General features: G+C 43.4%; 1 protein-coding gene across 1 annotated transcript; it reads right to left on the bottom strand.

Moving 5' to 3' along the window:
* Nucleotides 1-1630: 1630 nt before the first annotated feature.
* CD28 (CD28 molecule) lies at nt 1631-13202 on the bottom strand. Its single transcript, XM_013952196.2, has 4 exons — nt 13084-13202; nt 5574-5927; nt 5206-5324; nt 1631-2190 (listed from the first exon to the last, which is right to left on the bottom strand). Exons 1-4 carry the CDS (start codon nt 13136-13138, stop codon nt 2050-2052), a joined length of 669 nt encoding a protein of 222 aa, XP_013807650.1. The 5' UTR covers nt 13139-13202; the 3' UTR covers nt 1631-2049.
* Between the last annotated feature and the right edge of the window lie 3020 nt (nt 13203-16222).

The raw sequence follows: 16222 nt of genomic DNA, 5'->3' as shown, positions 1-16222 counted from the left end.
GATACATTTATCATTTCTGAAGATATATATATATATATGCAGTTTAAACGAGGAACATTGACCCTGTTTTATGCTAGCTTTCATTACGCATTTGCCATCTCGCCTTACATTTGAGCGAGAAGATGAGATTTTTCACTGAGCGTCGTGATGAGAGCACTTGTGCAGGTCGTGTTACGCGCTGACAGCGCCGACGGACAGCACCGCGGGCCGGCGAGGCAGCGCCGTCGGTGCGAGACCCCGCCGAGGCCCCTGCCCCAGACTGCCGCCGGCGGCAAGAAGAGCCTGCGCGAGCCGACGCAGCAACGTGCCCGTCTCCCCTCCGCGGGCGGGGGCAAGGCTGTAGTGTCCCCCGCTTGGGGGTCATGCGCGTGTTGTGAGGGGAGGGTGCCCGGAGGCGACCTGGCACCGTCCAGGAGTGCGGCGCGTGTTGGCGTGACTCAGAGTGAAGGGTTGGGGCCTGGTCAGCAAACTCAGATAAAACTTCCAATTTGGAAGTGCCAAAATTTGTACTTGGGTTAAAATGTCAAAGCAGATTGTTGCCACCCTTCCACATCCCTATTTTTGTCATTTCCTCTCCAATATAGAAGGAATCTTTTTATCCAGTTTTGGAGTAAAGTAAGTGTTGAATGATCTTGATTTTTATTTCAAGGTGGAAATATGGATTTATTTTCATTTAATTGTTTGTTCAGTAGTCCCTAAAAAATAAATCTCATCTCCTCAGCCTGAAAGAAGATTTTATGTTAAGACAACCCCAATCACAGTTTAGGATTTCTTGCAAATGTAAACATGCTTAATTAAAGGAATGAAGTAAGTTTTGTTGAAGACCCCATCCTGCATGGAGTATCCCTGAAAACATCTTTAGGTAACAAAGTAATCTCCAACTAGCACAAAGTTCCTCAAGGTGCCCAGAGCAGTCCCTGCAAATGGCTAAGCACCTGCAGACCCTGTTGACTATGGTAGGAACTGAGGACCTTCTCACACCCAAAAAATTGGGTGCTGAGGGGAAAATTTTCAAGTGATCTTTATTCGCTCATAACTGGACTGAGATTTTCAGAAGAGCTCTAGTACAACCTTGGTATCAGAAGTGGACAGATTTTCAGGAGGACTCAGGTAAGTGAGTGTCTTTTGGGTAGAAATAAAAATTCAATCTAAGAGTAAAGCTCTCCTCAAAATCTGACCTCCATGTGTTCTAATGCTTCCCATGTGACTTTGCTGCAGGCTTTGCGCTCCCCTGGTATAGGTGAACAAAACGCAAAAGGGACTTTTCATGATGACAACAGATCTTTCTTCCTCTCTGGCTTGTCTTGCTTTTGTCTTCAGGTTAATTGCTTTCTCACTCTGTGGAGTTGTTTGATCATGGTTTCAAATTGTCTTATGAAGATTTACAAAGTGACCAACCTAAGGACTCACATGTTGAAGGTTTAGTGGTTTTCCATCAATCTTGATTTGTCCAGACAGCCCATTTGTGCCCTAGCCTGATAGCCTGGATACCTTCTGGCTGACTTTTCCCTCTCTTTTTTTGAGCATGTGTTTTAACTTCAAACTGTGCCCTGGTCTTGGGGGGGGGGGGGGGGAGGAGAATTGTGATTTTTTGCATTTTGCCATATTTAACAGCGGTATGGATTGCATTTCCGAGGATTAGACATACAGTAAAAGAAATTAAGGGTTAAATCTGAGGCAACAGTTATTGGGAAAGGTCAGAAGTTCTGGTTCCCCCAACAGCTGAGCAAAATCACAAGTGTTAAGAGGAGACCAGCTCTGAGGTCCAATGCCATCTTTCTGTCTTACCCACTCTCAACCTTCAACACAAGTCGTTTCTCATTTTCAGCCATCGTGGAAAACAGTCCTTGTTTAAATTTTGAATTTTTCATGTTTGCTTTTTTTTCCTTTGTGCATACCGTCAAAGTTTAGCCAATACTTGCCATGGTGTAGGTATCCATGATCGATGACAACAAACGTGATGAGAAAATAACTGGCTGTCCTTCCACGTCCAAGTGCAAGTGATTGACAAGGAGCACCCCAGGGTGCTGGTGGGTCGGACGGTGGGGATCACGGCTGCCAGGAGCGGTACGCAGTGTAGTCTCGCGTGGGTGCATACGATGGGTAGCCCTTGTTCTTTTGGTAAGGTGGATGCCGGGGAGTCATGTTCATGTAGTCACTCTGATGATACATTTTCTCCTTGCTTTTTTGCTGTGGGAGAAAGGGGAAGAAAAGTGTGAAAATACTTCTGCAATTAGTCTGTCCTGCCTGGGGTGAACATTTAAAAAAAAGAGAAAAAGCAGGGGGGGGGGGGGAGGGGGAATCCTTTGCACAGAGAGTTTTTGAGTGTTAATAAGATCTGAGAAAAATTAATAATGGATTTGATAATTTTTTCCTTCTTTTGAATTAATAAATGGTCCCACCAACCATCAGCTATATTCACTGCTGATGTTTCTAGCCCTGGGCCCTGGCTCAGGGAAGCAGGCCTATTTATAAGGAAGCCTCAGGTTTAAATACATTCACAGAATTAGAACACATGTTCTCATAAAATAATCTATGAATTTGCCCAACCTGAGCGCAAGGCTCCAGGTTATCTGCTGTTTGCTCTACAGGTGAGTGACTGCTGCAGACGGAGGATGCAGCCTGCTTGCTCTCACCCCCAGTTCTCGGCTGTGCAATGACTCAGCACAGGCAGAACAGTCTGAGCAGTGACAGTTGTCCTCATTTATTAGGAGGGAAAAAGGAATTTGCTTAACTCAAACAGAATAAAATCAGCTCAGGCTGTGTATGTCATGGTTTACCTACCACTTGCAGTGGGAATATGCAATGTATATGCTGCTAGGAGCACCTCTTCAAGAGGCAAAAGAAGCAGAGCTGATTTAAATCTTTTATCTGTCTCATTATCTGGGCCTCAGAAAACTCATTTCCACTGTTGAATTCCTGCCTTATAATGCCCCTGTGAAACAGAAAAGCATCATCTCCTCTACAAATAAGAGCAGCAGAAGCAGAAGGCAGGTGCAGTCATTTGCCTGCAATCAGAGGGGGCCTGTGGCCATGGCAGCATTTGAACTTGTGACTCCAGCAGGCTGTGCATAAGGTTAGTGCTCTGGCATGGCTGAAGTGCTCCTTCATCAGTGACCATGTAAAGTATTTCCATTCTCTTTCTCAGCACTGATTATACCTCCTTTTTTCTTATCTCTTTTTTTACTGAAATTTCCTTCCTATATACATACATACCTATGTGTTTATGTACCAATATGTATCCACTGTGGTATGTGTATGATGTTGTGGAGTTGGTTTGCTTTAGAAAATCTGATGGCTGAATCATGTTGCGCCTGCAGAGTGGGGCAGTTAGTTACTGTGAGACTATTTAAGCTTTTTGATATTAATATTATATATATATATATACACACACATGCACAAGGTGTTGAGTGTAAATTACATACTACTTAAGTTATACAATGTAGTTGGTGCATGTAAATTATATTAGAAACAAAAGCTTTACTTGCATGTGCTTATCTCCATAATATAGAATTTTTAATCCACCTATTAAAATCAAAGAGTTAATTTTGCATGAGAGAAATACATTTCACTAGCATGAGTGAATGCTAGGCTGTTCCAGGATGAAAGACAGCTACTTTTGGAAAGGAAAGCAGTTTTTCTCCAGGGAAGGCAGACTGTAAGAAAATAGACAAATCTTCAGCTGCTTTCAGGAACTCAGGTGAAACAGGCTTGCCATGACTGTCAACTATCACTTTTAGGGCATTTTTTTAACATCCATAATCTCTTCTAGGCAGCTTTATTTACATTCAACAGCACTCCAAGTACATCCACACTCAGAGTATGTGTTATCAGGAGAATACCAGCAGCAGCAATAATAGCAGGTAAAAACTGATGCAGCAAACAGCGCACATGACAGCGTAGCCTTGTCAGTCTTGCTGGGAGCAGACATCTTAGCAGCACAGTGTGTGGCCATTAGGTACCAAATGCAAAGAGCGGAGAGAAATGGTTCAGATTCTGAATGATGGATTTGAAACTACAGCATCTCATCAGGGCAGAGCTACTGTAGCACAGCACTGTGACACCTGCAGCCAATGCTGGTAATCCTCTTAGCTCTACTGTGAGGCTGTCACTGCAGGAAGGCACAAAGAACCACCTAACCTGGCTTTGCATTTTCATATGGCAATTCCTGATCCAGCCTGCTTTCCAGGAGAAAGAGGCATGTATTGAACAAGTGTATTTTGATGAAACAGGTATCAGCTGAAACTTAAGATAGCAGGGAGAGTGGTTTTCTGTATCCATGCAGTGCTTAACCTGTCAGGGACACCGGGACCTTTTGGTAGATAGGCTACCTTGTAATGTATTGAAAATAGATATTTAACCACAGAGACACAGGGGAAAGACAGAGTGCAAGGAACAGAGTTATTCACTACGCTCATCATTCCAGTCTTTCTCATGTGAGGGAAATAGTGTAAAATAATCTTTGGGAGACTGTGGTCCTAAGACTCATTCAGCAAAGGTGGCCTTCTGCTGCCTCTGCATCACCAGCTCACACTTGGGTTACTCCAGCAGGCCAGGGTGTTGGACCAGGCAAAATTGGATGGGACCTGAGCCAGCCAGGTCTCCAGAGAGATTAGAAAGCAAAAATAATGAGCCATAAGAACATCTCCGCCTTCTTGGCATTAATATACAGGGCCAGAGGAGAGACTAGTGAGATCCTGGTGCCCCTATTCTCTTGCAGGCAAGCTGCCAGGAATAGTGGGTACTTGAGGGAATTGCTGGAAAGGCACAAGACACCAGTGTAGATGGTCTTGGGCTGATTCCTGGTCCCTGAAGACTGCTTTACTGCAGGTGAACCCCTTCTCTCAGAACAGTCCCAAAGGGTTTTGCCAGGGATGTTTGTAGTGATAAGCTTCCCTGACATGAATAATTTTAAGAGCTGGCGACAGTGTCCCAGTATTGTCGGTGTGCAGGGCACAGCAAACGCTATGATACTTCTGTTTGCTTTAGAGCTCTACTGTGGAGGCCTGACAGCCCATCTGGAGAGCATCTGGGCTTTCAGTTTGTCTTGGGAAGAGTGTGGGTGTGCGTGTGTAGCTGGGGTGAAGCACTGTTGTCCTGAAAGTGAAGGATATCGGTGAACTGTGGTAGATACAGCAAATGTAGTCTGAGAAACATACTAGGGCCAAAGAGCATACAGAGCAAAGGAAAAAAGTGGTTTCTTACCCAGTAGTTAATAAAGACCGCAGTTATTAGCGTACTGTAGAAAGCAAGAACTCCAGTCACTGCCACCATAATCCAGTAAGAGCTTGGAGACTGAGACTCTTGTATTTGGGTGGGTGTCTCTTTAAGGAAGAGAACAAAGACAACTTAAAACACATAAAAGCAACAGCCTTAACCTCTGCTTATTTACTCTTTGCTCTAACGTGCCCTGTGTATCAATCATATCATGCACCATTTTGAGATGTCTTCTCCAGGGAGCAGGAATTTAGTTCTAATGGGCAACCCATCTGTTTTGTTCCTAGGAAGGAAACGTATTGCCTCGAGCCTTCATGTGGGGAATGTGTGTAGGCCTACGGAGATTTCCAGCTTACCTTTCACATGAATGACGGTCCCGTTGCTCTTCTCATTGTAGACATATGGGGGTGGATACATGGCCTCGATTTTGCAGAAGTAAATGTCGGTTTGGCTGGCAGTCATATTCCAAAGATTGAAGATTACTCTGTCTTTATCATGAATCCCCTTGCAGTTGTATTCTTTATTTGAATTACTGCTAAATTTGGTCATGTTCCATGAAACAAAGCAGACTTCAACTGCACTATCTGTTCCTTTGTGCAGCGAAGCTCGGAATTCCTTCCCTGTCCCATTGTATGTGTAGTTGCAGACCAGATTCGCTGTTTTGTTAGCTACAATGAGCAAAGGATGCTGAGCCACCAAAATCTTGTTTTCTGGAAGGAGGGGTGGGGAGAGGGGGAAGATGGAAAAAAAACACTTGTTTATGAAATACAGTATGAGACTTCAGAACCACACATCCTCCTGTGCAACTCTTCTCCACGTCTCCCCGGCTGACACTCCCTCCTAGGGAGTACTTAACCACTGAGCTGCAGAAGCAGTTTCTCACAGGAGCTCTTGTTGCAGCAATTCCCCTTTATATAAATAATTACATAGTCACTAGGTGACCCTGTGAGGTCAAGGGTGTTTTTCTTCAGAGTCAGAATGCTAGTACAGAAAGAAGCCCATGTGACTAAGATTTAACATCAAGACTCAAAAGGCTACTCTGTGTGTGTATATACATATGTATGTAAGGCCACCCTAGTCTATCCTTTTTTTAGTAAGCAGGTTCCTGGGGGATACCATAGAGTAGAAATACAATGAATTTAATGCTTAGTTTATGTGTCAGAAATAATAATATTATTTATACTCTTGCTTTTTAATCCAAGGACAGACTTGAAGTGGTTCAGCAAATTCCACCTGCGAACTCTTCAAGGGTTTGGACCTTGGATGATGAACACTAAAAGCATAAACTGCTATCACTTTAATAAAAAGTCATTTCTCTAGTCAGCAGCTGAAGTAGATTCTTAATCTCCCAAAGGACCCAGGAGATGACTAATTTGACACTGCACTGGCACTTAGCACTTGAATGGCCTGCAAAAAACATCTCACATGAAGGCATAATTCAGTTTGGATTGACCGATCTGATACGTAAACAGGAAATGTTTTCTGACATATAGAACTTTGCTACCATCTGCCAAACAATGAAACACCACAAGCACTATGCAGAAAGACAGCTTCTTCCAAGAAAAGTTGTCCTATACAACCAAGGCCCCACTCTACAAATGGTGACCTGTAAGAGAAAGGAATCTCTGGAGCTTAAGCTAGGAACTTGCCAGAAGGACAGCCCTTTCTTGTGTATGTAAAAACCATATAAATCTTCATGAAAGCTCAACTCATTTATCAGCCGCAGTTCTTGTATGAGGTCTCAGCAGCCTTTGGTAGATCCCTGGGAATTGCTGTGGCTGCAAGAATGACAATTGGCATCTCTCTTCCTCAAAATCTTCTGCAAAGCCTGTATCCCTTCAACTTAATCTATGTGAAGGAGGCTTTGAAAAGGGAAATGGTGGGGGGAGGAGGCCAGATCTAGAATACCCAGAAAACAAGTGTTTAAAATATTTAGGACTAAATGGCTGTCTGTGAGGAAAATCTGTGTTCACACATGCGCATGAAGAGGAAGTACCCCCATCTCTTGAGTAGGACATTCCTTTGGGATGAAGGTGAGCCAAGTTCAGTTCCACGCTCTGCTTGACTTAGGTCAAGGGCTTAAGCCTGTGTCCCACATTACAGGTGAGAGACTTGGCTTCCAGGTGGCTGCGGGAACATTGGACTGGAAGAGACCACTTGAGTCATCTGGTCCAGTGCGTTGCTTTCAGAAACAGACACGTAAAACGTAAGACACAGAAAACAAACACATTCATACAATTGACCCATCACTTACATAGATCCAGAAAGCATCTGCTCCAAATGCCACAAAGTGCATACAAAGATGCTATGAAGCTATTCTTTCCTTTTTGTTGCAATTGTTTCACATTGCACAACATTCACTATGAGAGTTGAGGGTGAAGACAGTGAACATACATGGTGGTTACAACTGTCACCTGGAATGTGGGGGATGCAGGTGTAATCCCTGCTCTGAATCAAAACAGTAGATGGGCATAAGTGTGGGTCTTCCACATCCAGGGTGAAAGCCTTGACTCCATCTGGCTATACTGAGCTCTTGCTCCCATTCTTCTATCCGAAATGCCATTCTGGGTGTTAGAAACTTTCCTGATCAAGGTTTGCTGCTGTTTTTGCTGGACTGCCACTCCTCAGTCAGCTCCGAGTCTCCCACCACTGTATAGCTGAAAAATTCCTGGCAGGTCTAGATATCTGTAAGCTGGTGAGAGGGTCTATAAGACCATTACTCCTCAGCTCTTCAAAGGCTTGAGATAAGAACAAGCCAGGTTTCTTTCAAGAGCCACTGCTGGCTAGCATGAAGCTTGGAGACTGACCCAGAAGCCCTCTGCTAGGTATTGGCACAGCAATTGTAAGACATGAAGCAAAAAAGACTGGGACAGGGAATGAAGTAAACACAAAGAGGTGCATGGGTTGGCCAGGGCTATTGCTAGGGTGTGGACACTAAGAACAACCTGTGGCCAGCAGGTTCTCTGATTGCCAGCCCAACCCATGAAACCACTGAAGTTGTTCATTTTCTCACTCAAAGTCTTGTTTACCAGCACTGTTTTCTTGAGAGAGCAGGCAGGCATGAGATGAGGAATGCTCTGCTGTCTCGTCACAGCATAGCTCATCACAGCTGAATTCCCATGGCTGCAGGGAACCCAAATGTTGTGAAAGTTTTTGTTTTGATGCAGAGCAAGCATTTGCTGACTTTCCAACAGCAAGAGCCACAGATCTTGGAATCCCAGAACTGGGTGACAGAGTAGTAATAGACAAGGCGGGTTTCTATTGGAGCTGCCTGCCTGTGGTGAATTTTCATCGAAATGAAGACATTTCAGCAAAACACTTCAGTTTCATCGAATCAGCATTTTCCGACAAAACCTCTTGCATAGGCTTATAAGGCATTTTAGCAAGGGGTGAGGTTTAGATTCCACCCCTTTAAAGACCTGGTAGTTGACTGTATTTTTGTTGGCCAGAAAATCGGTCTTTGGCCTAGGTGGGATCGTGCAAGTGTCCTGTGGAATTGTTCTATATTTAGTATAGCACAGTTCTACATATCTCAGTTCAAACAGAGTTATTCTTTGGATTTCCACTGCAGTAGTGCCAACTGCTACAACCCCTATTGTCATAGGGACTAAATACATGTTCAGAAGAGACCTTTTCTTTCTCAGAAAGTTTACAAACAAAATAGGTATTCAAAACAAACACTTACAGAAGCATTAGCACTTCAGAAAAATGCTTGCCAAAATACCTGTTTTTCATTGCAAGTACTTACAAAAAGCAAATGAACACTTACTGCTCAGCCTGCTGAGATTTTTACCATAGTCAGAGGAAAGATAATTCTGAAAATCTCCTCTCTGAGAGACCACCTTCAAATGTTCTTAAGACTCTTATACAGAGGCCAGTGATTTTGCCCACCTTTTGCTGTTGTGGGCTAATCTGGATTTCTGTAATCTGGATTACATAGCTTCATGCCTTGAGCTCCACTGTTTAACTACAGCTTGGACCACTTTTGTCCCTGCCATAATATTGTGCTGATAATTGGAGACCAGACTCTTCTAATGCACCCATCCAAACAAATAAGTTCTTTCAACTTATTTCTGTCACTTGGATTTATGGCCCAGTCTGTTTGCTGTGCAATGCTGCCTGGATATTGATAACCTGGCTCCGTGCTCTTTTTGCTGGGATGTAGGATGACTTCAAAGAGTGGGAAAAGTTCATTTGTGGATCATTAAATGAAGACATTTCCTACATGATTGGTTTAGGCTAAGCACCCAGATACACTTTCACATAGCGGTTCTAGTATGTCAAATCTAAATTGACCGAGGGAAGTCTTTTGCCTTTCATTTGTAGGAACGAATTACCATTCCATGTATTGCTTGGGCTGCAATGCCAGCAAGGGCAAGGCAGGCTTAGCCCATGAGCATGCCAGCAAGGCCCTGCTGTTGTCCTGCTCTCCAGGCCTGGATTTCTCTGAGCTGGAGAAAGTCAATTGTGCCAAAATGTCCATTAGTTCTAGGGGGAAAATACAATAAGGCCAAACATCCCTTACTTCATTTGTGATCTGAGCAGGATTTGAGTACATTCACAGTAGGACCTGAGGATAGGAAAACGCAGAGGGCTTGCACCAGGTGCTCTGAGAGGCCGGTGACCTTCTGGGCAAACGCGAGCTGAAGCTTCTTTTGTCTTCTCAAAGATGGTTTTTCTCGTAAATGTCACTCTGGGTTGGTTAAAATGGTGAAACTCTGAAACATTTAGTGTTTCCATTAGTGTATGTTTTCCCCTAAATAGGGTTGTGATTGCTGTTTCCCGAGCTATGTTCAGTCATGCTGCATAATAATAAATGTCTATATGGAGGTACTTGGCCTTAACCAGCCAAGAAAGTGGCAGTTATGAAAAATTATTGTCTACAGTCTCAAAGAGCTGTAAAGTCTAAAAATGTAAAATCATTGGTGTCAGCATACACATGCTGCAAACTTGCTCAGGATCTTAGGTCTTATAAGTAACGGGTGTATGCTATCTCTAAATACTTCTTAAGGGTTTTTTTATGCCTTATTTGTCGTGTTAGACCTATCTTATAATCACATGTAAGGTTTTCTGCATCTTGAAAAAAATGCCATCCATACATAATATCAGTAAAACACTGACTCTTTAATCATAGACCCCTGATGCAAGCAAAACTCCATTGAAATTCTTTTCCTTTCTTTTTTTGCCAGGAAAGCAAAATAGAAACAACAAAGCATGGAAAATAACTATTTTGATTTTTTTTCTAGAACTTTCCATGAATCATAATCAGCTATTGGAAAAAATATTCTGTAAAAAAATATTTTGTGCTCCTCTTTTTTTTTCTTTTCCATGACAATTGACTTCAAGAAGTTATTTGCCAGAACAAGGAAGCTGGAAGAAGTTGGGTTCTCTATAAGCAGAGTAAAGAAACAGCTCGCTTAAGCTCCTGGGGGGCTAGGGGAAACGTGAAAGGAGCTCCTTAGCACGCAAACAGAAAGACACACAGCTGTGTTGTAAAGCCGTTCCATTTTGCTGCTGCTGGTCCATGTTGTTCAATTACATTTACTTTTCTTCCCAAGGTGCAAGGGTCTTTCCTTGTTACTTTGGTTTTAGGTCAGCCAGCTGGGTGTATAATGTGCAGCTGAAGAGATCTACCCCTTCTAACCATTATAGACTTGCTCTTTGCTAATCTTTCCTCCTTCGGTGCAAGTGCTGCCGGAAGCACAGTACTTCATAAAACACAGGTGATGCTTTTGTTTTAATCAAATGCAGTTTAAGCAGAGGGTTTTGTTTTCTTGTTTTTTTGAACAAGAATTTATTATGTCATCCTAATCTCAGCTAACCTTGTCTCATGCCTCCCCTTCATTCTGGTAACCCTAGTGGGTTAGAGGTTGATTTAACACCCAGAGACCATAAGCCAGAAGGTTATGCAGGTAGTAAAAAGATGAGGTCATTTGTGGTACGCTGCAGTGGGAACCCACTTACATTGCTTAATTCACAAAATACACAGGATAGGCAACGTGATCTAATTGCCTCTGTGAGAGACTGTAGCAAAGTAATTATTTAGCCAACAAAGTGGGGAGGGGGGGCAAACCTTGTAAATTTTGGCACTACTGCAAAAGGGAATGAGCAAACTGATTTTTTTTAAGACCCCTTCCAGCTTTACAGTTCCACCATTCAAACTGAATATGCAGCACTCGTTGGTGCAGTCTCTCAACAGCAGAACAGGACAAAGTCAGTTGTCTTTGGATAAGAACAGAGTACTTGAGGCCTTTGTGGCTTGAAGAAGTCCTGCAGGGTTCCTCCTGCTTTAATGCTTTCCACATACTAAGGTTCATTCATCTTGGGACCAAAATGAAAAAAGGTGGAAAAGAAGCATGGGAAGATGAGAGCCCTAAGAAGCATGCTAACTCATGTGCTTAACTTTAAGCAGTTGAACAGTCTCAGTGAAGCTATTGGAGAAACTCAAGTGCTTAATGCGAAACAAGTGTATAAATGCCTATCGAATCGTGGCGTATCCCCTGTGTCTGAGTACTACATGCTATATTTTATTTTGTGGCAACTGAAAATTGTTTAGAAGCTGCTGATGTCTCATGGAAACTTTTTCAACTGTTCACTCACTGCTGCTACTTATCCCATCCTAGAGTTAGTGTCTTCTCTGACAACCCAGTTGCCTGCTGTGGAAATAATTATGATGTTGCAAACACAAATTATAAACACGGGAAAAAGGATTAGGAAGAGAAAGCACACGATTGCTTAAAGAAAAGTAGATCGTGGTTTCTTGCAAATTGCAATGCCTTTACTAAGGAAAAGAATTACAGAAAAATAAGGCATAAATAAGGAAAAAATAGAAGCAATTATAGCTCTTGTGTTAATAAAAGCAACCCTTTAAGGATGTTATGTATGTGAAAAGTTTTGCACTGGAAAACAGGTTTTTTTTGCTTTCTGTATATTCCCTGTAAAATACAAAGCACTGATACTTGGAGAAGACCCAACAACAAGCATTCACAGACCAACAAATTGAAAAATGGTCTGCCTCAAGATTATGCCAGCAAAACCCATCAGCCCTTGCCTTGCTTTGCATTTTGAGGTACCCTTTGGAAAGATGTGTTAATTCTGAACATACTAACACTGCATCAGCAACGGACAACACCAGGACAAAATACACTCTGCCAGAACAACTGAAGATTCAGAAAGATTCACTAAGACCTCAGGACTTCCAAATCACAGACAGACAGTTTTGTTGTTGAAGATGTTTTCAGAAAAAAAAGCTAGATATCTAATAAATATCAACACATTACTAAACAAAGCAAAAATCAGGTACTTAGCAATTCCCATCATCCTATATCTGAGCTCAGTAAGCAACTCTACTTTTATTTGCTAGTTCTGTGGGCCTGCGGGTGGGTTCAGCTCCGCAGCCCGTGGCGTCGTGCTGGGCTGCGGGGGAGATGGAGCTCCGCACTGGCGACCTGGCAGTGGAGGAGAGGGGGCCCTGAGAGGGGCACTGCCACCACGACTGCGCAGACCCCCAGGAGAGGCAGTAAGCCATGCAGGCACCCATGTGGTCAAAACTTGTAAAGTCTGGGGGAATGGGGAGTAAACCCCCCTCCACCTATGCATGCAATTTCCAAATGCATCCAAAGAGAAGTCAAGTTATAAAGGTAACCCTTGGGTCTTGGAGGAATACTTGTGGCAGGAAAAAAAACAGCCTCTTAGTTGCATCAGGTTGATCCATGTGCAGCCTTACCAGCATGCTCTGTCTCTCCCCTTACATCCCAACACAGGATAAGCTGTGCAAAATTAATTTAAAACTGCTCTAGACATTCTCCCACCTGACGATGAAAGCGAGGAAAAAGGGTGGAAAGGCTCAACGTGTTTCCCAGTTACCTGTTACATGAGCGGCTGGGATGAAGCAGAGCACCACGAGGATCCCCAGAAGCATGGTGCTGATGGTGGGTCCTGGGCCTTGTCCCCACCCCCTGCCAGCACCGCAGAGGCTCGCGGGGCTCCACACCACCAGCCACACCGCGAGGCCCGGCTGCGCCCTTGGCTGCTCGCACCGCTGCTCTCCTCTTCCTCCTCCCCCCCTCTCCGCAGCGCATGATACGCAGCCAAGTGAAACCGCTGCAATGGCAATGCTTGAACAGGAAGTTTAAGTTTTTCTGTGACTTTAGCATTAGGAAGCCTCTGTGCCTCTGCACAACTCAGAAACATCGAAAAGGTAGTGGGAACCCGCCTTTCCAAATAGGGACTGTTGTCCCTGCGGCGCTAGGTGTGTGCTGGTGTTCGGGGCTTCGCGGATTGCTCCTGTGACAGCGAGAAATGGGCTTCACCAGAGATGCAGGGCTGCTGCTTTACCAAGAGCGTGCATGAACATAGCCTCTTCCCAGTAGAAACAAGCAGCAGTTTCCATGTTCCTGATGGCCTAACCTGGCCCCTTCAGTGAGTTTTGTGCTCAAGATGCTCCATCTCTCCCCACTCGTAAAAGCAGAAATCTTTCTGTCTGCTGGGTTGCTTTCGCCTCCCTTCCCAGCCCCTGGGATTGATGCCTTTTGGCAGTAGGTGACCTAGGTTTGTTCATTTTTCTGCACAAGCTTGCCACCTAAATGCAGACCAAACATTGCAAGAAATAGCTAATCTAGTATACTTTCCCTTTTTTAAAAAAAATCCTGAGTTATAAATGAATGTGACTGTAATCCAGTTTACATCTAACTAAAGGCAGCATGCAGCAAGCACACTTCTCAATCAGTGCTTTTATTAGAGGTCTTTTTATTTAAAGTTACTCTCTGACTCACTGCATAAATGTTCTCTCTTCTTTTCCCTGCAAGCCTGATGTCACCTCACCCCTTGAAACAGCAAGATTGTGCGAGCTGGTTAATGGCATTTATAACTGTGAAAACTCTGCTTATTAACTATTCACTTTGGCCACCAACATAGAAATAACTGTATAGATGCCTTTAATATGTAACTCTGTGATTTATTTGAGAAAAAAGGAGAGGTGCTTTCCAGGAAGACTTTCAGGAAAACTGGGCAGTAGTGGAAAGGGTTGAAGAGGAATGAACTGTTCTTCCTTTTGCCTGAGCATCTGAGGTCTTTAAGCCATGTTTTATCAGAAATTATCTGTGTAACCTACGAGCAGCTTTAGCTGGTGTATACATTTGCAGTCTAGGAATTTTAACAAGATGCTTATGACTTATAACAGGTGTAAATTTCTTGCTATACTGAAAGTCTTGGAGTTTCCTCATGCTTAAAAAAAATAGAAAAAAGAGTCAGATTCTCTCTCATTCAGCCCACTTTTGTGGTTTCTAGATAAAAATCCTAAAATCTTTTTTGTCATGTGAGCGTTCCTGCAGTTATCAGTGAAGTGGTCCCAGCTTAACTTGAGGTAAGAATCCCCCAACACAGTTGCAAAATTCAGTATCTTTTTGTTGAGCCACCCTGTTTTGGGAATGGAAAACGCTGTTGTCACATCTTCTGGCTTGGGTAACTGAATGTGCACAATGTGTATCGAACCTGCTGTAGACACGCATGCTTCTGCATCCTGGACATCAGATCCTTTCTGTATTTGGGATACAGACTGGAAGTGCACAGGCAGTACGCTCTCCCCCCATCTCCGGACTGGCAGAGTATAATATGCTCTGGACTGGGCAATATCAACAGGGGAGAGAGCGCTACAGCCATGCCGTTCGTTGGCACATATTGGCAAAGGAGCACCATTTAGATAGAAACCTGATTGGGAAAATGTTTCATTGTCCCTGCAGGCGTGCAGGAAGAGACTCTGCTCTAGGAACTGCCACTTAAAGGAAAACAAGAGGGAACAGTGTGGCCTCTCTTCTGTTTGGCCATGGGCCCATTTGTTCCCTTCCATCCCTCATCACTCCTCACGTGCCTCTCATGGTGAGCACAGACCACAGCACAGTTTGCAAACAGAGACTGGACTGGTGGAAGAGAGGAGAGGCAAGAGGAGCTGCTGAGAACTTATAAACTGTAGCCCTAAAAAAACAGGCATGATTTATTTGCTGTGCTGATGAACAAGCGATCCCGGTATTGTTGTTTCCAGGGTCTCAGGTTCTTTTGTCATATTGTTTTGCCTCATGTTTTCCTCTTTGATCCTTGGAGTAAAGAGCACTTTTTTTCGGATAAATCTTGGTTTTCCTGTGTTTTAAAAGGGCACAAGTCATCATTGTGTTCCCAAGGGTATGGCTCCTTTCCTTCTCCAAATTGCAGCTCTTGCTCTAATTTAAACAGTTCATTCCGATCACTTAGGCACTTGACTTTGTCACTTCACATATATGATCCTTCTCTATTGTCAAAGTTATTGTGAGGGTAGGGGAAGAAGATATTACAGCTTTCAGTAAGCGGTCTTGCACATAGGACAAACCACAGCTAAGCTTATCTAGGAACAAAAGCCTACAAATGTCCCCTAGTATGCCCTCACTCTTAATTTTTCATTATTCTCCCAGACACTGCAAGTATCTCTCCTTCTGTATCCCAAGCATTACCTGATGGTGTTTTGCCGTAACATTAATTCAGACACCACACACTTCTATCCTTACCCCATTTTCCATTCAGATTTCAAGCTGTTGAGTCTGTCTGTATTCTGTCAGTCAGGCTCTGCTTGCTGTCACAGCAATGGAAATCCAGACTAGCATTATAATTTCAGTGGAGCTAGAGCTGCGAGAGAACTGAAAGAACTGCGAATGTAATTTGGCCATGTTTGGGAAGGTGAAGGTTTCCTTCCCATCACAAAATGGCTGAAATCCTAGTCCAAGAGAAGTAAATGGGAATTCAGTAAATGGATTTTCAAGGTACCCAAGAATCTACCCCATGGGCTTGGGATTCTTTACCTATTGCAGAATGTAGATAAAATAACAGTCCAGATATTCAATCTCAGCGTTTCATGACAACTTTTAGAAAAGCAAGCACTGACAGGAGTTATGACTTGATTTTTTGAGAAATGCTGATATGATTTACTATGGTTTCTCAAAGAATTGTCTGGGTATCTTTAAAATAGTCCCAAGAAATC

This window comes from Apteryx mantelli, chromosome 6, assembly GCF_036417845.1.
Source record: "Apteryx mantelli isolate bAptMan1 chromosome 6, bAptMan1.hap1, whole genome shotgun sequence".
Lineage (NCBI taxonomy): Eukaryota > Metazoa > Chordata > Aves > Apterygiformes > Apterygidae > Apteryx > Apteryx mantelli.
This window is presented reverse-complemented; position numbering and strand designations above follow the sequence as displayed.